Source organism: Indicator indicator, chromosome 18 (genome assembly GCF_027791375.1).
Source record: "Indicator indicator isolate 239-I01 chromosome 18, UM_Iind_1.1, whole genome shotgun sequence".
Classification (NCBI taxonomy): Eukaryota; Metazoa; Chordata; class Aves; order Piciformes; family Indicatoridae; genus Indicator; species Indicator indicator.
This window is the reverse complement of record NC_072027.1, coordinates 12,403,104-12,419,805: the sequence shown is the minus strand read 5'-3', so window position 1 is coordinate 12,419,805 and position 16,702 is coordinate 12,403,104. Positions and strand designations below refer to the sequence as shown.

Genomic DNA, 16,702 nt, shown 5'->3' with positions numbered 1-16,702 from the left:
TGTCTTTAAATTCTCAAGAGAATAAACCCAGCTGAAACTACACATTGGAGTGATCTTGCTGATAAACAGCTCTGAGCTTAGGAGACAACACTGAGGTACTTCCTAGACAAGGATTTAATTTCTTTTTGTTCATGTCAGGACACACTGAGTCTAAAGCATCCTGCCACGGCCTTTCCTTTCATTTCCACCTGACACCAACTGCTTCAGGTCCTCTACACCTGCTGATCTAGGGAGCTACTGACAATTCTATAATACCAGCTCAAATTTTGACTTGGGTGAGTACATATGAAATATTCTTATCCTTTTGCTGTTACTCCTTTGTATTTCATAGATTCAAAGAATGTTTTGGATTGGAAGGAACCTTAAAGATCATGCAGCTCCAACCCACCTGCCATGGGCAGAGACACCTTCCACTAGACCAGGTTGCTCATGGCCCTGTCCAACCTGGCCTTGAGCACCTCAAGGGAGGGGGCATCCACGATGTCCCTGAGCAACCTTTTCCTGTGCCTCACCACCCTCTGTAAAGAACTTGGATGTGACCTTCATCAACATCCCCTCTGCCCCAGCTGACAGATAATCAGCCTTAGAGCATTAATCTTTACCTACAGCCAAGTGGAAAATGCATGTATTTAGATCACAAACAGAGAACTCAGTGCATACTAGGAACAATTTCTTTCCTGCAAGAGTGGTCAGGCACTGGAACAGGCCACCCAGGGATGTGGTAGAGTCACCACCCCTGGAGGTGTTAAAAAAAACAAACATATGCCATGGCACCTGGGGACATGTTTTCATGGTCATGGCATGATCTTAGGTATTTTTCTCACTAAAACACTTGAAATCTGGACCTCAAACATCTGAAACTCGTGAGAGCAGAGTGTTAGGCTAAGAAGACACATACCAAAGCACTGCTAGCCTTTTATCTGCAGCCGTAGCATCTGGTGCCAAATAATTCTTCAGTTTCATAGTGTATCTACAAACAAAGGTATCAAGTAAGCAACCAAATGAAGATCACAGCATCAGTTATCAATCACAGAACACTGACATGCTTGGGAATTGTGAGTTTCAATTCTCTTCATCTCAAGAACCAATTTCAGACCCTCAACAAAATGCTGACTAGGTGGTAACTGGAATAATTCTGGTTTTTTTTTGTGTTGTGCTGTAGAGACACTTCAAGAGGCTTAGCACAAAGAATCTAAACCTTCAGGACAACACTTTCAGCCTCAGCAACTGAAAGGGACTGGTTAAGTGATCCAGTTTTACTGGAAAATGAGAAGAGATCTCAAATGTTGGTGGCAAAACTGAGCTAGCAGCTCTGATTTCCAGAGCTCTTCCCCACCCACCTGGCACTTGTACAAGCTTTGAAGCACTCACTTGATTAATTCCACAGTTTCTGAATACATAGGGAACGGGGACTTGGATTCCTGAGCATTTTTCTCCAATGCATTCCCACACTCAATGAACGACACCACAGCATCTAGGTAGTACACAGCCTTCTCAAACCTGTCAGACTGAGGAGATGGGGGAAAAAAAAACCCAAACAAACAACAACTTAAGGACGAAAATCAGAGAGAAAAGACAATAAAACTCCAGCACAGAAGGGCAGCAAAATGGTACAAGCAGTAAACAACCCCCAGTATGATGTGCAAACACCAGTAAGGATTGGAGATTCGCTTACCAAAGCATCTGCATTATGTTTTAACTTCTTTGCTTCCTGTAAATAATGATCAGCTGAGTAAGTCCTGCAAGAGAGGAGACAAATCCATAGACTCAGCTACTAATTGCATTTCCTTTTATGACTGAAGTTTCTGAATGCTGTCAAATTTTCTATTTTTTCTGTCTTCATTCAAGTTATAGGAGCTACCCTATGCTGAAACTGGTCAAGAAGTTGTCAGTAACTAAGTGAATAAAGTAAATAATATGGCAAATAAAAACATATTTTGGTAAAAAAGTAAAATAGAAAGGTAAGTTAAAAAAAAAAGGTAAATAATAAGAAAATAGTTAAGCAGTATGATTAACACCCATCAGTGTTTAAAAACAGAACAACCCAGAGCTATTCAAGTCCCCTGCATGGTCCTTTTAAGCTCAGCAGGAATGTAGAGGGCAGGCTGCAGTTCCTCCTCAGGGATCATGCTGCCTGCAAAGCAATAGGGTGCAACTAGAAAGCACATGGCTGCAAGAGCAACAGAGACAACAAGCTTGACTTCTTGTGTGAAGCAAAACCACAACTCTTCCTGGCAGGTAGCTGACTGAGATTCACCACCCACAAAGGGAAAGGCACCTTTTGCTGCTCTTACCTATCATCAAAAACAAGTTTTGCTCTTCTTGACTTTGAGCTTTCTGTAGCTGGAGCAGACACAGGAGGGCAGGTGGATGAATTGTTCAGAATCTTTTCCTGAAATGAAAATTGTTGCTAAGTAAGAAATTTTAAGAACAGTTCTCTGCCTTCAAGAGAAGCTTTTGTTGCACAAATTTCTCCCATGACTTCATGCATTATATGTAGCAATATCCATTTTGCAGCTGCTTTAGCTGCCCTTCCCCACAGACAGTATCACAGCTCCCACGAGGCTTTCACCTAATGCTGGCACAGAAGCAGACAGAGGCTATAATCAAACTCCTCACTCTAATACAGCAGGAGATCTCCATTAGAAGCTTTCTAGATGCACCCAGGTCTGGAAATCCTTCACTGGATCTCCTGTATCATTGTTTCTAAGTCCTGTTTTTCCATCTGGCAAAGAGATGGTGATTTATGCATTTATGATTTCTCATTTCTATCAACAATACACTCATACACTCTGCTGAATGTCTCTGCCTTGAAAATAGTAATAATTAATAGATTTTTGATGGATAAACTTCAACTTCAGGGGGAAAAGCTATCTGTCTTCACAACACACTGTCCTTGCTCCTCTAAATTATACAGGGCTCGACGTGTTGATGGTTGGACTCTCTGATCTTAGAGGTCTTTTCCAACCAAAACAATTCTGTGATTCTAGGACACCTTAGGCTAAAGACTGGACTGCACGGAAAGTGAATCCATTTTCAGCAGCTAAACAGCATGAAACAACTCCCCAGATTTGTCTGCGTTTTCTTCTCCCCTCATTTACCATGCCCAAAGGCCAGCTCTCCAGATGTATTTTATAACCTACATTTATCAGATTATTGCTAGCCAGAAGGACCCTGGAGCTGCAAGGCACCAGCTCTGCACTGAGCTATCTACCACTGTACCATAGAAACAAGAACAGAACGTGCCGTGCAGTGCAGGAGGAGCAGATTCTACTTTGAGAGGCATGACTAAGCATATCTGAGGTATAAAATGATAAACATCTCACAAATTAACAACTGGCTTGGGGACATTTCCATGCTGAAGAACAAAGAGAGGGCAAAGCCCCAGCCTGTAAGGTAAATTCACTATCTACAGCTCCTGGAAGTGTCTTACAGACATAACCCTGCCACGCTCCAAAAATTTGCTGGGATTGGCATCTGAATTAATAGAGCCCACCTCCCAGCTCAGATACTCATGAACTCCACCCTGATGACTCAGTTACTTTCTGCTGTTGCTCATGTCTACTTGCTGCTGCTTTCCTCCTCCCCAGACCAATTATCTTTCCTGAACATTTTCAGCCTTTGCTACTAAGCTTTTTAGAGACTGCAAATCCAGCCCCTGAGGTCTAACAGTTGCTTAAAGCCCCAACAGCTCATTGGAGGCTTTGGGGCTTTGCTGCAGCACTTGGAGACAGCTGCACACATGGGTGAAACCCTTCCCAGTTAAACACTGTGCTCCACAACTGGCTAGATAACAGTCTGCTCTTCAAATGTATTCAATACACTCTCAGATGCCTTCACAGGCTCCTTTTCTGTCCAGCAATGCACATTTACACACTGACAAATTAGCACAGTAAAATTTACTGACCTAAGAGTGTTTTTTTTCCTCTAATTCCATCACATCTAAGTACCTTCCCAACCTTCTAAAACCCATTTTCTGCACCATTCTTGTAACTGTTTTCTCCACCCCAACCATTGTACATTCCCAAAATGGAGTTAAAATGCTCTCATGGAAACATGGTCCTGCAATGTCATAAAATGAAAGTTATAGTTTCACATCCCAGTACTGAGTATGGACCAAACTCCTGCCCTCCTTAAAAAAAAAAAAAAAAAAAAAAAAAAAATCAGGAGAAGATCTGTACTTGGCTCTGATGAGACAAGAATAACTTCACTGTTCCATTTATCATTGTGTAAACAGCTTTCTAATGATAGTTCTCATTAACAAATTAATAAAAAAGCAGCATCAGTAATCAGAAAATGACTGAACACATTTCATTAATTAACAGAAGAAATTGGTAGGAATAAGCACTAATATTCCACTCTTTCTCAAGTTGTTTTCCAATTTATAGACTTTTAGGGACTTAATTACTCTGAGATGAAACAATTCATACCCCAAACTAGTTACATTTTAACTTGAACTGCTAATTATTGTTTAGACCACACTGAGCACATCAAACTGCCAAGCAAAGAAGCAAGTTCAAGGTGTTTAGAGAAGGAACCCTTTACCTTGGTTTCCTTAGCACTGCTAGAACCCTTCCCCTCTGTCTTCTTCTGTTTAGAGGATGAGCTGCTTTTACTGCTATTCTCCTTGCTGGGATTGCTGCTGGATTTTAAGGATGATGACTGACTGACTGTCCTCTTTCGGGAGCCATGTTCTTGTTTGGGGTCTTTCTGCAGGACTGGGGCAGCAGGAGAGGGCAGCAAATCCTTCTCTTTAACAGCACTTGGCTTTGAAGACCTGGATAAAAGGAACACATTCAGGCTTGGGGTTTCTTTCCTTAAAGACAAAAATAAAACCTGAAAGCAAGCAAATAAAAAGACCCCCCAAACCCAGCAGCACAGAATATTTTATTAATTATATTTTACATTAAAAATGTATTTATTTCTTTTTTAACAAACAACTTCTTTTTAGACCTAGCAAACCAGCTATGGAGGCAAAGAAAAGAGGTGAGAAGGTTTTTATCAAGCCAGACTAAGCTTATTTTCACCATTTTCTTTGTTCTGACCTGAAAAGAGACAGACAAGTTCTAACCATAAAACCACATCCCTACAACAGTTCTTAAGAAAACAGCCTCAACACTTACAACCTAAGGAACTGATGCCAACGTCAGCGCCAGGCTGTCTGTTGCAGAGCAGTCAGCATGACAGCTCAGAAAACAAACAGATGGGGCCAGATAAATTTTCTTCTGGAACCCAGGAAACTGGAAAGATTTCTCAGCAGAGCCTTTCAGTACACCTTTACTTTGGCTTCTGAGGGCTGTTGGCTATCCCTGGCTTCCCATAGTAATTATTTCTACACATTATTTTATAGTTTCATTTGATTAAGTGTCTTTTGGGTAAGTGCACTGCAAATGCAGCAAAGAACAGAAATAAGAGGTAAAATAAAAGCATAAACCAAGCTAGAAATGCATCTGTTCATGCCACATCTGTTTCCTACCAAACAGTGAGCCACTGTTAAACTCAGAATGGACAAATAAGGTTTCTAGCACCTGATGTGCTGCAGCTTCTCACAGATGTGTAATCTGGCAATTACTCACTTTACAGAAATATTTTCCATGACATAATTCCACCAGTTTTCAGTGGCTTGATCTGAAAGAGCAGAGTTTTAAAAGGTGGTGGAAAAAAACTCCTTACTCTTTCCTGTGGTTTAGTACTGACCAAGAAATAAGTCAAATAAAATATAACAGCTACTACAAAAAGCATGGAAAATTAGAGCAACAAAGTAAAAGAGTATTAAACAATGGTAACAATTTGCTGATATTGTATTGTTTTGCTTTTGTGTCACTCACATTCTTCTTTAGCTAATCAATTATTAAGTAAAGGAGGCTAAATCCATGGATCCAAATCTCACAGAATCACAAAATGCTATGGTGAAGGGACCTCTGGAGAGCTCAATGCCATCAGCTTCCCAGACAATGCAAGGTAACTGATTTAAAAACTTGCTAAAAGGAGAATTTAAAAGCAGAGATTTTGCAAGCTGACAAGGCTAGATGCACAGTTGGTCCCTGAACCAGAACCAAACTCCCCTCTGTATCAGAGAAATACCAGGAAGGATACATTTCATAATACCCCAACCCCTCATGTGAAGGGTTACTTTACTTCTGTTAAATAAAACACTCAACCTTGGTCAATGTCTTTGGTTATGGAAATTAATTTCCACCAACTACTAACAGAAACTCTGCAGTAAATCTGACTGAAAGGGAAGAAACAATTACATTTTTACCCATTGACTGAGGAAACACTTTGCTGGGAGAGGAAGGGGAAGAGGGAAGAAGACAGGCACCCATCTTCTCCTTCATCACCCTGAGCCTTTGATGTCAAAAACACAGCCAAGATACTCACTCCCTACTGCTAGAAGTCTTGTGTCCTGATGGAGCTTTTTCTTCCAGTTTCGTTTTCTTGCTTTCACTGGCTCTGTTTTCATCCTCATTCTGAATAAAGCAAACAAGAAACACATCCAGGCAAACGTCCACATTTACAGCTCCACTGAGAGTGGCAGTTTCACATTAAAGACTTCATTTAGCAGCTGTTTTGCAGTGCACAGAGTAAGATATGTACAGACCACAGAAATGTCCCCTACAGCATCTCTTCCATATCAAATATCTGACCAAACCCTAATATTGGAAGGTAATGAATAACAAAGCCTGGCTTCTAAAGTACCAACCTACACAAAAGAAGTAGAAACTAAGTTGTTCATTTTAGCACAAATACATTAATCACCATGAAATACCAGAAAAATCTGCCAAGGGCTTCAACAGCATCATGCTTAGGCTGGAAAAGCCCTTTTTAAGATCATCAGGTCCAACCATTAACCTCAGACTGCCAGGTCACAATAAAAGATAAGGAGAGAGATTCTATTTTAGGGAATCTAACAGAGGTGTCTGATGAATGCCAGAAAAAGGTAAAAGTCTTGCAGACTATTAAAGTAAGCTCAGAGATGTTGAAAACTAGATTTTAATATAAATTTAATCTGAAAGGCAAAGGGTCTTGAAGGTAAATTTCTAAGCTGTCTTCAGCAAGCGTTGATACAATGAATAAAACAGAAAACAGGGCTCCTCAGGCTGGAAGGGACCTTAGAGGTCATCTGCTCCAACCTCCCCCAGCTATGGGCAAGGACACCTCTTAACTGGACTGGGTTGCTCAGGGCCTCATCCAACCTGTCCCTGAACACCCCCACGGCAGAGGCATCCACAACCTTCCCCAGCAACTGATTCCAAAGTCTCACCACCCTTGTACTGAAGAACTTCTTCCTAAGATCCAGTCTAAACCTGTTCTCCCTCAGCTCCAAACCATTCCCTCTTGCACTATTGCTAGATCCCCTTATGAAAAGTCCCTCATAACCCAAATTCAAAGCCAAAAGGTTTCATTTTTGTTACACCCAAGTGGTGACAGTTGTGTACTGGGCAATCACAAACCTACAAACTGGAGGGCTCAGGGAAAGGGTAGGTTTTCCTTTACCTGGTACAAAAAAGGCTCAGGTATGCACCAGTAAAGCACCAGAGAAATGTGAGTATCAAAATCAATTATCAACCAGGGTATTTGCTGGGATAAAGCCTAAGTTTAACTGTTCTTGCCAAAACCTGCTGGTTGAGGTGTTAAAAGCATCTCAAAATCTTTAATGTTGTGGACTCCCTGAATGACCTGATATAAACCTTTGATTTGACACAGCAACAAAGTCTTACAGCTCTATCAAAATGAAATTTTCATGAGGATATCTAGAGTAGCACAGCAATTTTTGAACCCCTGAACCAGGGCTTCACAGTCCTAACTAACTGTATGGAAATCAGAAATGGATAAAAACTCCTTGGACCATTGAGTCCATCAGTCACAGGTTTGCTCTTTGTCTATGTTCTGAGGTTCAGAAATTCATAGAAAGGTTTAGGTTGGAAGGGACCACAAAGATCACCCAGTTCCAACCCGCCTGTCATGGGCAGGGACACCTTCCACTAGCCCAGGTTGCTCAAGGCCCCATTCAGCCTGGCCTTGAGCACCTCCAGGGAGGAGGCATCCACAACCTCCCTGGGCAGCCTGTTCCAGTGTCTCACCACCCTCACTGTAAATAATTTCTTCCTAATCTCCAGTCTAATTCTGCCCTCTTCCTGGCCTGAAAAACAGTTTTAAATGACACCATCCACTACCTCTTACCATTCCCCTCTCCAAGAGTATTACTTCTGTTCAGTTACCCTGCTGACTCCTGTCCATTTCACTGCCCTCAAGCATTCCTGCTTTTTATTTAGAGTTAAAAATATTAAAAGTTGTTTTTTTGTTTAGAGATGACGGTTCCTGCTGCTGCCATGCCCCAGGCCCCTTTCTACCCCATCCCTTATCCTGACAATATGCAACTGCATGATTCACCAGTTCAAGGAGCTGATCCAGCTTAAAAATGCCTTTTTTTTTTTCCCCAGATGAATTTTCCCTTGGATCAGCTGCCTGAGCTGGCCTGCAGTGTAGTAGGGGCTGGTGCCAGATCAAGTGGAGACATGAAAGGGCAAGAATAGAGGCAGAGAAGCTCTAGCTACAGTGCTAGCACACCAACAGCTGCAACCTTCTCCTTTCCCCTCTTCAAGAAAATATCCCAGTAGTCCCTATGAAACACCACAGGGATGCTCGGTGTGTTCTACACAAATCAGGTAGCCAAAGTCATCTTCTCAACTGCTCAGAGCCACTGTCATGGCGTATGAGCTGGATTGCTGGGCTACACACCTGCCACCAGGAGCAATCCACCAAGAAAACAGGCAAATCTCTATACAAAGTGATTCACAGACTCATAGAATAGTTTAGGTTGGAAGGGACCTCAAATACCACCCAGTTTCAGTCCCCCTGCCATGGGCAGGGGCACGTTCCACTAGCCCAGCTTGCTCAAGGCACTATCCAACCTGGCCTTGAACACTCCAGAGAGGGGGACATCAACAACTTCCCTGGGCAATCCGTTGTAGTGTCTCACCACCCTAATTGTCAAGAATTTCTTTCTAACCCCCAGTGATCACCTGCTTGTGTTTCCTTTTGCCTTTTGTTGAACTTTTGTCAGATGGCTGCTTCTGGGATTCTCTGGCGTGTTTCTCGGGCACGTTTTTCTTTTCCACTTTGGGTGCATCAGCATCCTTGTAAGGCTTCCCTGGTATTCTTGATAAGAGGCTCAGGTCAATCTTCACAATAAGTGGGTACCTTTCATCAGGATCACTGAGTGGTGAAAGAAGCTCTTTCTCTTCCATAGGAGAGAACATTCTTTGCCGAAAAGAAAAGCTGTCATCCTCCTCCATGGAAGATTTAACAGGAGTCCTATTGCTCTCAGAGTATTTGGGTGTTTGTGATGAAGGAGGCAGGCTCTCGTTTTCATCTGAATCAGAGGATGAGGTATCTGTTTCTATGAATTCCCTGGATTTCTGGGCAGTTTTGCTTGAAGCCTTGTATTTCTTTTTCTCTGTTGTAGGCCGAGGGGAAGATTTGGGCTCTTTCTTTATATTGGGTTTCCTGGAGCCTTTTGTGGCTGCCTTATGCCTGTTTGAGGGTATATTTGTTGCCATGTCTACTGGGGTTTCACTTTCTATTTTAAGACCTCCTCTAGGCTCTTCAACAGATGTCTTTTCTGCTTTCTTGGGCTGCTTTTTACCTACAGTCCTCCTCTGTGTTGAGCTGTCACTCTGGGCAGGTGATTTCTGCCTGCCACGGCTGCTCTCCGAGCCCTTTTGGGTAGGTTTGGAATCTCGCCCGGGTGTCGAAGAAATGGAATCCTTGGATCCACCTTGCTCAGTGTATCCACTCCCTGTCCCCTGATCCCTTCCCTCTTTTTTGTAGCCTTGGGAAGATGGGATATTGCTGTCCACAGAAGAAGCTGGTGACACTTTATGTGAATTCACTTTATTCAACCAGTTATCCAGTTGCCACTTGTTTGTTGGAGGTGGCTCTGGCTAAAAACAAAAGTAAGAAACCAGCGTTAGGTAAAATATTTCCCATTTCTTCCATCACAGCTGTGTGTCAAAGCAAGAGGTACACCATAAAAGCAAAGATACACAAGGAATGAAATGCAGGTTGATGAATACAAATAACTGCTGTCATTTTTCATTCAACTGGAGCAGCTGCTAGTAACATGCAAGATTTGCTGCCACAGCTTCCCAGACTAAAAACCTGCAGTTTAAGGGACTGTGACCTCACTTAACTTCTGCTCTCCAGCAGACAAATAGTGGTGGAAATCACCTCCAGCTCAAACATCAAAAGCATGCTTATGTAGAGAACAGTTACATATCCAATTACAGGTACCTCAGCAGAATAATCCTGCTGGAAAATGATCTCACACTTGTCAGGCTGTTGCTTTTCTTTAAGGCAGTTTGAGGATTTATTCATGTTTTCTGTTTTTAAAACTCAGGATTAATGCCAAGCTAATGAAGTGAGCTCAAACACGTCAAACCCTACCTCAGGGGATGCACTCTGTGATGGTTCATTAGCTTCACTATCACTGGAGCTGCTTTCACTTTCAGAGTCAGATCCTGAACTGCTCTCAGATCCACTGTGGCTGCTCGAGTCATCCCTTGAGTTATCTGCTCCTTCACTGTTATGCTGTGAAGGTTCAGAATTACTGAAAACAAAAAATGAGGGGAAAAAAATAAACATACGCAAGACACAAAGATCTCCTAGAAGTCCCTTTGATTAGCAAGAATAAAATGTCCTGTTTTAATTAACATTTACTACAAAATTCAGATAACTGACCACAGCTCACCCTGGAAACAAGCAATAGGCTTTGTTTTTACACCTTGCCAATTCACAGGATATCCACTATTTACACAATCATAGAATTGATTTGGTTGGAAAAGACCTCTAAGATAAGAATCCAAGCCCAGAATCCAGCATGGTGGGGCTGGAAGAGATCTCTGATGATCATCCAGTCCAACCCTACTGCTAAAGCAGGGCAGCCACAGCAGCTAGCTGTGACCAGGGGGTTTGGAGTCTCTTCAGAAAAGGAGACTCCACAACCTCTCCGGGCAGCCTGCTCCAGGGCACCAGCACCCTCACACCAAACAAGTTTCTCCTCCTGTTCAGATGGAACCTCCTGGATTCCAGTTTGTGTCTGTTGCCCCTGAGTACCACTGAAAAGAGTCTGGCCCCATCCTCTGCCCCCCACCCTTCAGCTCTTGCTGAGCCTTGAGAAGATCCCCTCTCAGTCTGCTCTTCTCCAGGCTCAACAGCCCATACATATCATCTTTCTCTCTAGCAAAGAGAAAAGCAAAGATGGTCTAGCAATGAGATCAAGTGCTGACTGAGCTAACATCAGCCCTGACCTGGCTATGCTGCAATGCCCCAAGGAATGCCTACCTTCCAGGTGTGCTCCTTGGCACTGTCTTATCGCAGTCCTGCAATTAAGAAACAGAGCATGAAGCTTCCAGAAGTTATTTAGGACTGAACATACAATTAAGTTGCAAAACATCAATTTAGAGACATTAATTTATTTTTTAACATGATTTAGCCTGAATAGCATCTTAATTCAGTACTTGCAGCAGTTTAAATTGTCTGCACTTCTCTTGTACAGAAAGAAAAAGTTCTTTTCTCCAAGTTTTCACTGCAGTTCTGGGAATCCCTATTCCCAGCCCTCACTAAAACCATGCTTCCACCTTTTTGAAGCAGATAATTCAACATTTACACTGCCCAGGGCACCAGAAGCTAACCAGCTAAATATACTATCTCCAGCTTTTCCACATGAAGAAAATCAAGCACTAGAACTGGGAAGGGGAAATAAAAGAATCGGAGGAGGAGGATGAACTGCTGCTGGGGAGCACAGACCCCCAGAGGTATTTTTAATATAACATGTTAAATGCCACTGCTGGCAGAAGCTGATCAAAGTTAATACTGACAGAGAGGAAAAGAGACTACCTGATAAAAATAAAACTGCTGCTACACTCCCAGTTACAGATACAGCATTCCTTTATCATCCCAAGCTACTACTCATAGAATGGCTTGGGTTGGAAAGGACCTCAGAGACCATCTACTCCACCCCCCCCCTGCCATTGGCAGGGATACCACTCAAGGCCTCACCCAACCTGGCCCAGAACACCCCCAGGGAAGAGGCACCCACAACCTCCCTTTTAGGGTAACCTATTCCAGAGTCCCATCACCTTTGTACCAAAGAACTTCTTCCTAAAATGCAGTCTAAACCTACTCTCCCTCAGCTTAAAACCATTCCCCCTTGTCCTATTGCTAGACATCCTTATGAAAAGTCCCTCTCCAGCCTTCCTGTAGAATCCCTTCAGGGATTGGAAGGCAGCTCTAACGTCCCCCCAGAGTCTTCTCTTCTCCAGGGTGAACAACCCCCAGCTCCCTCATAGCAGAGGTGCTCGAGCCCTTGGATCATCTTGGGGCCCTGCTCTGGACTCGTTCCAACAGCTCTGTGTCCCTCTTATGACTGGGGACAGCAGAACTAGACACAGATGTTCATACCATGTATTCTTTAGCTAGAGAGGCAGAACATAAAAGTTTTATCTTTAACTGCTGGGCCATTCTATATGTTTTAAAGTACACTACTGCTCTTTTATGTTGAGAAAGCCTTTTTGAAAGCAGCTAACCAAGATTTGCCAGATAAAAGCACACTGTTTGCATAAACTAGGTAATTTTCTCCCAGGTTTACACTGAAGAATACCTGAGGCTTGTCTAAAAACATTCCATTTGATTTTTGTTTCTTAATCATAGAATCACTACGATTGGAAAAGACCTCTAAGATCATCAAGTCCAACCTTCTACCCAAAACCTCTATGTTCCAATGCCTGACCACTCTTGCAGCAAAGAAATTGTTCCTCGTCTCCAACCTAAACCTCCCCTGGGGCAGCTTGAGGCCATTTCCTCTTGTCCTGACATTAGTTACTTTGGAGAAGAGGACAACACCAGCCTCACTCCAACCTCTTTTCAGGGAGTGGTAGAGAGCAATGAGGTCTCCCTTCAGCCTTCTCTTCTCCAGACTAAACAATCCCAGTTTCCCTCAGCTGCTCCTCACCAGCTCTGTTCTCCTAGAGCCTACACCAGCTTCACTGCCCTTCTCTGGACCCACTCCAGCCCCTCAATGTCCTTCTTACACTGGAGTGACCCAAACTGGACACACACTGGACATCATAAATCCCCTCTGAAGCTGCCTGGTTTGCTGTTGGAACACTGAACACTGCTCAAGTACTGAACTGTTCTTCTGACAGCTGTTTGAGGAACATACCTGCTCTCCATCGCTGTCTTCACTACTGCTAAGTTTTAAGTCATCTTTCAACATACTGTAAGTAAAAAGGGAGAAAGTGAGACAAGTTCTTCCACGTACTTTAATTACTTCCAAAGCATTTGTCTCAATTTCAACATGCTATTGTTTATACAACGAAGCAGGCTGCGTGGGTGAGATCCACAAGATGCCATTCTAACATTTCATGGGAAAGAATGGTGAGTTAAGTCATTCTTTGGAGGAGAATAAGGATTCCAGTGCTTTGGCTGCTTAGCCCATTCTCTTCGATTTAGAAAGGAAATTTGCTACAATTTATTACTGCAGGAGGAGTTAATTTCACAGGTTCATAGAATGGTGTGGGTTAGAAGGGACCTCAAAGGTCATGTAAGTTCCAACCCCCCTGCCATGGGCAGGGATACTATCCACTAGCCCAGGCTGCTAAAGGCCCTGTCCATCCTGGCCTTGAACACCTCAAAGGAGGGGGCACCCACACTGTCCCAGGGCAACCTGTTCCAGTGACTCACCACCCTGACTGTGAAGCACATACTGTGTATGTTCAACTCAGACACAATGGCCTAGAATTCTGTATTAAATACAATCCAGAGAGCTCACACTTGCGGCTGTTTCCTGTCTTGTGTCAACAGTGCAACTGACCTGAGCCATAATTATTTTATTACTATTATTCAAAGCCATATTTACTTATGACAGTCACACATACATGCACTGATTCAAACACAGGAAATATGCAAACACACTGAAAAGCAGGATACAGAGCCTTTATGTTTACCAAAAAACATCTCTGAGTATAAAAATAAAATATCTTACTCTGTCTGGTTTGATTCACATCTGGGGAAAGGAAAAGAGAAAGGATTAGAAGTCTAATACTTGCATTAATTATTATTATACTAATGCTTCATTTTGAATTTCACAGTATAACTGTTCAGCTGAATAAGTTTTTTCTCCTGTTCAGATGGAAACTTCTGGGTTCCAGCTTGTGCCCACTGCCCCTTGTCCTGTCCCTGGGCACCACTGACAAGAGTCTGGCCCCATCCCCCCCTGCACAGGTCTTTTAGCTCTTGCTGAGCATTGATCAGATCCCCTCTCAGGCTGCTCTTCTCCAGGGCTCTCAGCCTTTCCTCCTCAGAGATGCTCCAGGCCCCTCAGCATCTTTGTAGTCTCCACTGGATTCTCTCCAGCAGTTCCCAGTCTCTCTTGAACCGGGGAGCCCAGAACTGGACCCAGTACTGCAGCTAAGGCCTCACTAGGGCAGAGTAGAAAAGAAAACAAACCTTCTTCAACCTGCTGGCCACACTCGTCTTCGTGCACCCAAAATGCTAGGTCTGTGTGCATAACTAACACATATGTACGGCTGTCACTTAAGAGACTGAGCAGAACAAACTTCACTTAGATCCCAAGCATAGGTCCCCTCCCATATAAAACAGTTCCCCATCCCATTTGTGCAACTGCTACCAGCTGCTTCCAGCCAACGGCTCTGCATTGCACACATTTGATAAGTCCTGTCTCATCCTGCCCACTCTTATCTGCTGACACCTTTCTGCTTCCCAAGCCAGTTACAAGGTCCAAACTCTTCACACCTATCCTCACAACTGACAAGAAAACTAGGAAACAGAAAGGCAGCACAGAAAGGGGTGTTTGTTACTCCCTTCAGAGTGCAGTATTTAGTTTAATGTCCCAGAAAATGGCTGCTTAAAAAAGATCCTCTGCCAGCCACAGAGAAGAATGCTGCCAAGCCTGTGCAAGAGCTGACATGTTCTATTAACAGCTATTTTCCAAATCTCTTGAAACTAGACTTGAGAAATGTCTTCTCAATGGCCACTTACGATTTGGACTGATGACCATTGGATGTTTTTGATGAAGGATTGTATCGTTCTAGAAAAGGAAAAAAAAGAAATACACAGTTAAAAGCTCAGCCAGCAAAACAAGTTGCTCCAAAGCTGCCCCAAATATAGCCTTAGATAAAGCAGGAATGGCTGAACAGCCAGGAGAATGAAACATCTAGCTGATGCCAGATGTGAATGGATGTGAGACAAAATACTGAAGACAGCAAATAATTTCATCAAGAAAAATCTAGAAAATTATTTAATTGGTGCTGTCTAAACCAACAGACAATTGATTTGGTACTAATGGTGTGAACAATAATCTTGGTAGAAGCAAAAAAGAAATCTATAGCCTTCCATGTGCAGGATATGAAACATAGATCAGTCTGACAAGCTCTGACTTGTTTCGGTTTTTGAAAGTTGAGCAATCTTTAGAGCCAGAAATCAAACTTGGAAACCAATTCTTACAATATTAACACCCACTAAAGGAATCTGCTTTTCAGTCCAGGAGGGGTTTTCCTTCCCTTGCCCTTAATTCTGGCACATCGCTCGGTGTAATTCAGCAGAACCACAACTGAGACTGTTAAAAGGTAACCAGAAAATCCAACAGATGCTGAAAACTGGTTCTGGGTTTGACTCACCTTGTCTCTCCAGTTACACACCCAAAGATCAGCTGCTCCTATAACATCAGTCTTTGGTTTGGCATTATGGAATTAAGTTTTAATTTGTTTCCATAATCCCCCACTGTATCAGGTGTTTAGATTAAGCTTCTTGTGAGTATCTAAGAATAAACCATTCTTCTTTCACTGTTTCATCTGTTTAATCACTCCAAGAGGGAGTGGAAAGAGTTTTGGAAGGCAACAGCATAAATTGAATGCAATTTATCTGCTGTGTTACCTGGGTTAAACTGTTAACATCAGTAACATTCAAAATTATACAGTTAAAGAGAAATAGTAGCTGCTTTTGTCCATGCTCTGAAAATGCTTCTGGGATAGGAAATTCAAGGCTATTCCTAAGCATATTACCAGGTGAGCTCTTGACCAGTCCTCTCTTGTGATTTTAAAATGACAAAGTGAAAAGCAGCAGTGCAACTGCAATGTGCTTTTTCTGCTGAAATATGAACAGCAGCACTATTTGGTTTCTAACGTGTTCCCAATGAGCGGGTTGGGTTTTTTAAAGGGTGTTTTGTTTTAATACTCAATTAGCTCAACCAAGGAGGCATTTTTTTCAACAACTGGAAGATGTGACAAAATAAAAATACATTTATTCCTTTCCTAGAAGATAGTAACAGCCTTACCAGACTGTTAACAGTTGTCATAACAGACAACTCAGTCAGAACTTTCTAGATATCAACAGGAAATATGAAAGGGAAGGAAAAAAAAATAAAAAAGAAAATCAAGCAAATTTTTATGGTTTAAAACTTACTTAGAACTCTTAACTTAGACTCCTATCCTATGACCAGCCTGGAAAACCTCACTCTCTAAAAAGCAAAACATCTTCAGAGATACTATGAATATCAAATCACAGCAGAAACAGTAAACATATTACAGGAAGTTTAAGATACTTACTCTGTTCTCCAGCACCAAAACTGGACTGTTGAGACTCCTATGGGAATAAAAGATCACAGAGGGTTTGTTCACTA

The 16,702-nt window shown here is 42.5% G+C and overlaps 1 protein-coding gene across 1 annotated transcript in view; it reads right to left on the bottom strand.

Moving 5' to 3' along the window:
• AFF4 (ALF transcription elongation factor 4) overlaps positions 1–16,702 on the bottom strand; it is a 55,099-nt gene that overhangs the window by 5,212 nt on the left and 33,185 nt on the right. The window contains exons 6-18 of the mRNA XM_054389311.1: positions 16,629–16,665; positions 15,064–15,112; positions 14,048–14,068; positions 13,226–13,280; positions 11,347–11,384; positions 10,450–10,612; positions 9,027–9,947; positions 6,382–6,470; positions 4,546–4,777; positions 2,295–2,392; positions 1,676–1,739; positions 1,372–1,508; positions 899–970 (exon numbers count right to left, since the gene is read on the bottom strand). Of these exons, the coding sequence (XP_054245286.1) occupies positions 899–970; positions 1,372–1,508; positions 1,676–1,739; positions 2,295–2,392; positions 4,546–4,777; positions 6,382–6,470; positions 9,027–9,947; positions 10,450–10,612; positions 11,347–11,384; positions 13,226–13,280; positions 14,048–14,068; positions 15,064–15,112; positions 16,629–16,665 (1,976 nt within the window). The remainder of the gene's footprint in view (positions 1–898; positions 971–1,371; positions 1,509–1,675; positions 1,740–2,294; positions 2,393–4,545; positions 4,778–6,381; positions 6,471–9,026; positions 9,948–10,449; positions 10,613–11,346; positions 11,385–13,225; positions 13,281–14,047; positions 14,069–15,063; positions 15,113–16,628; positions 16,666–16,702) is intronic.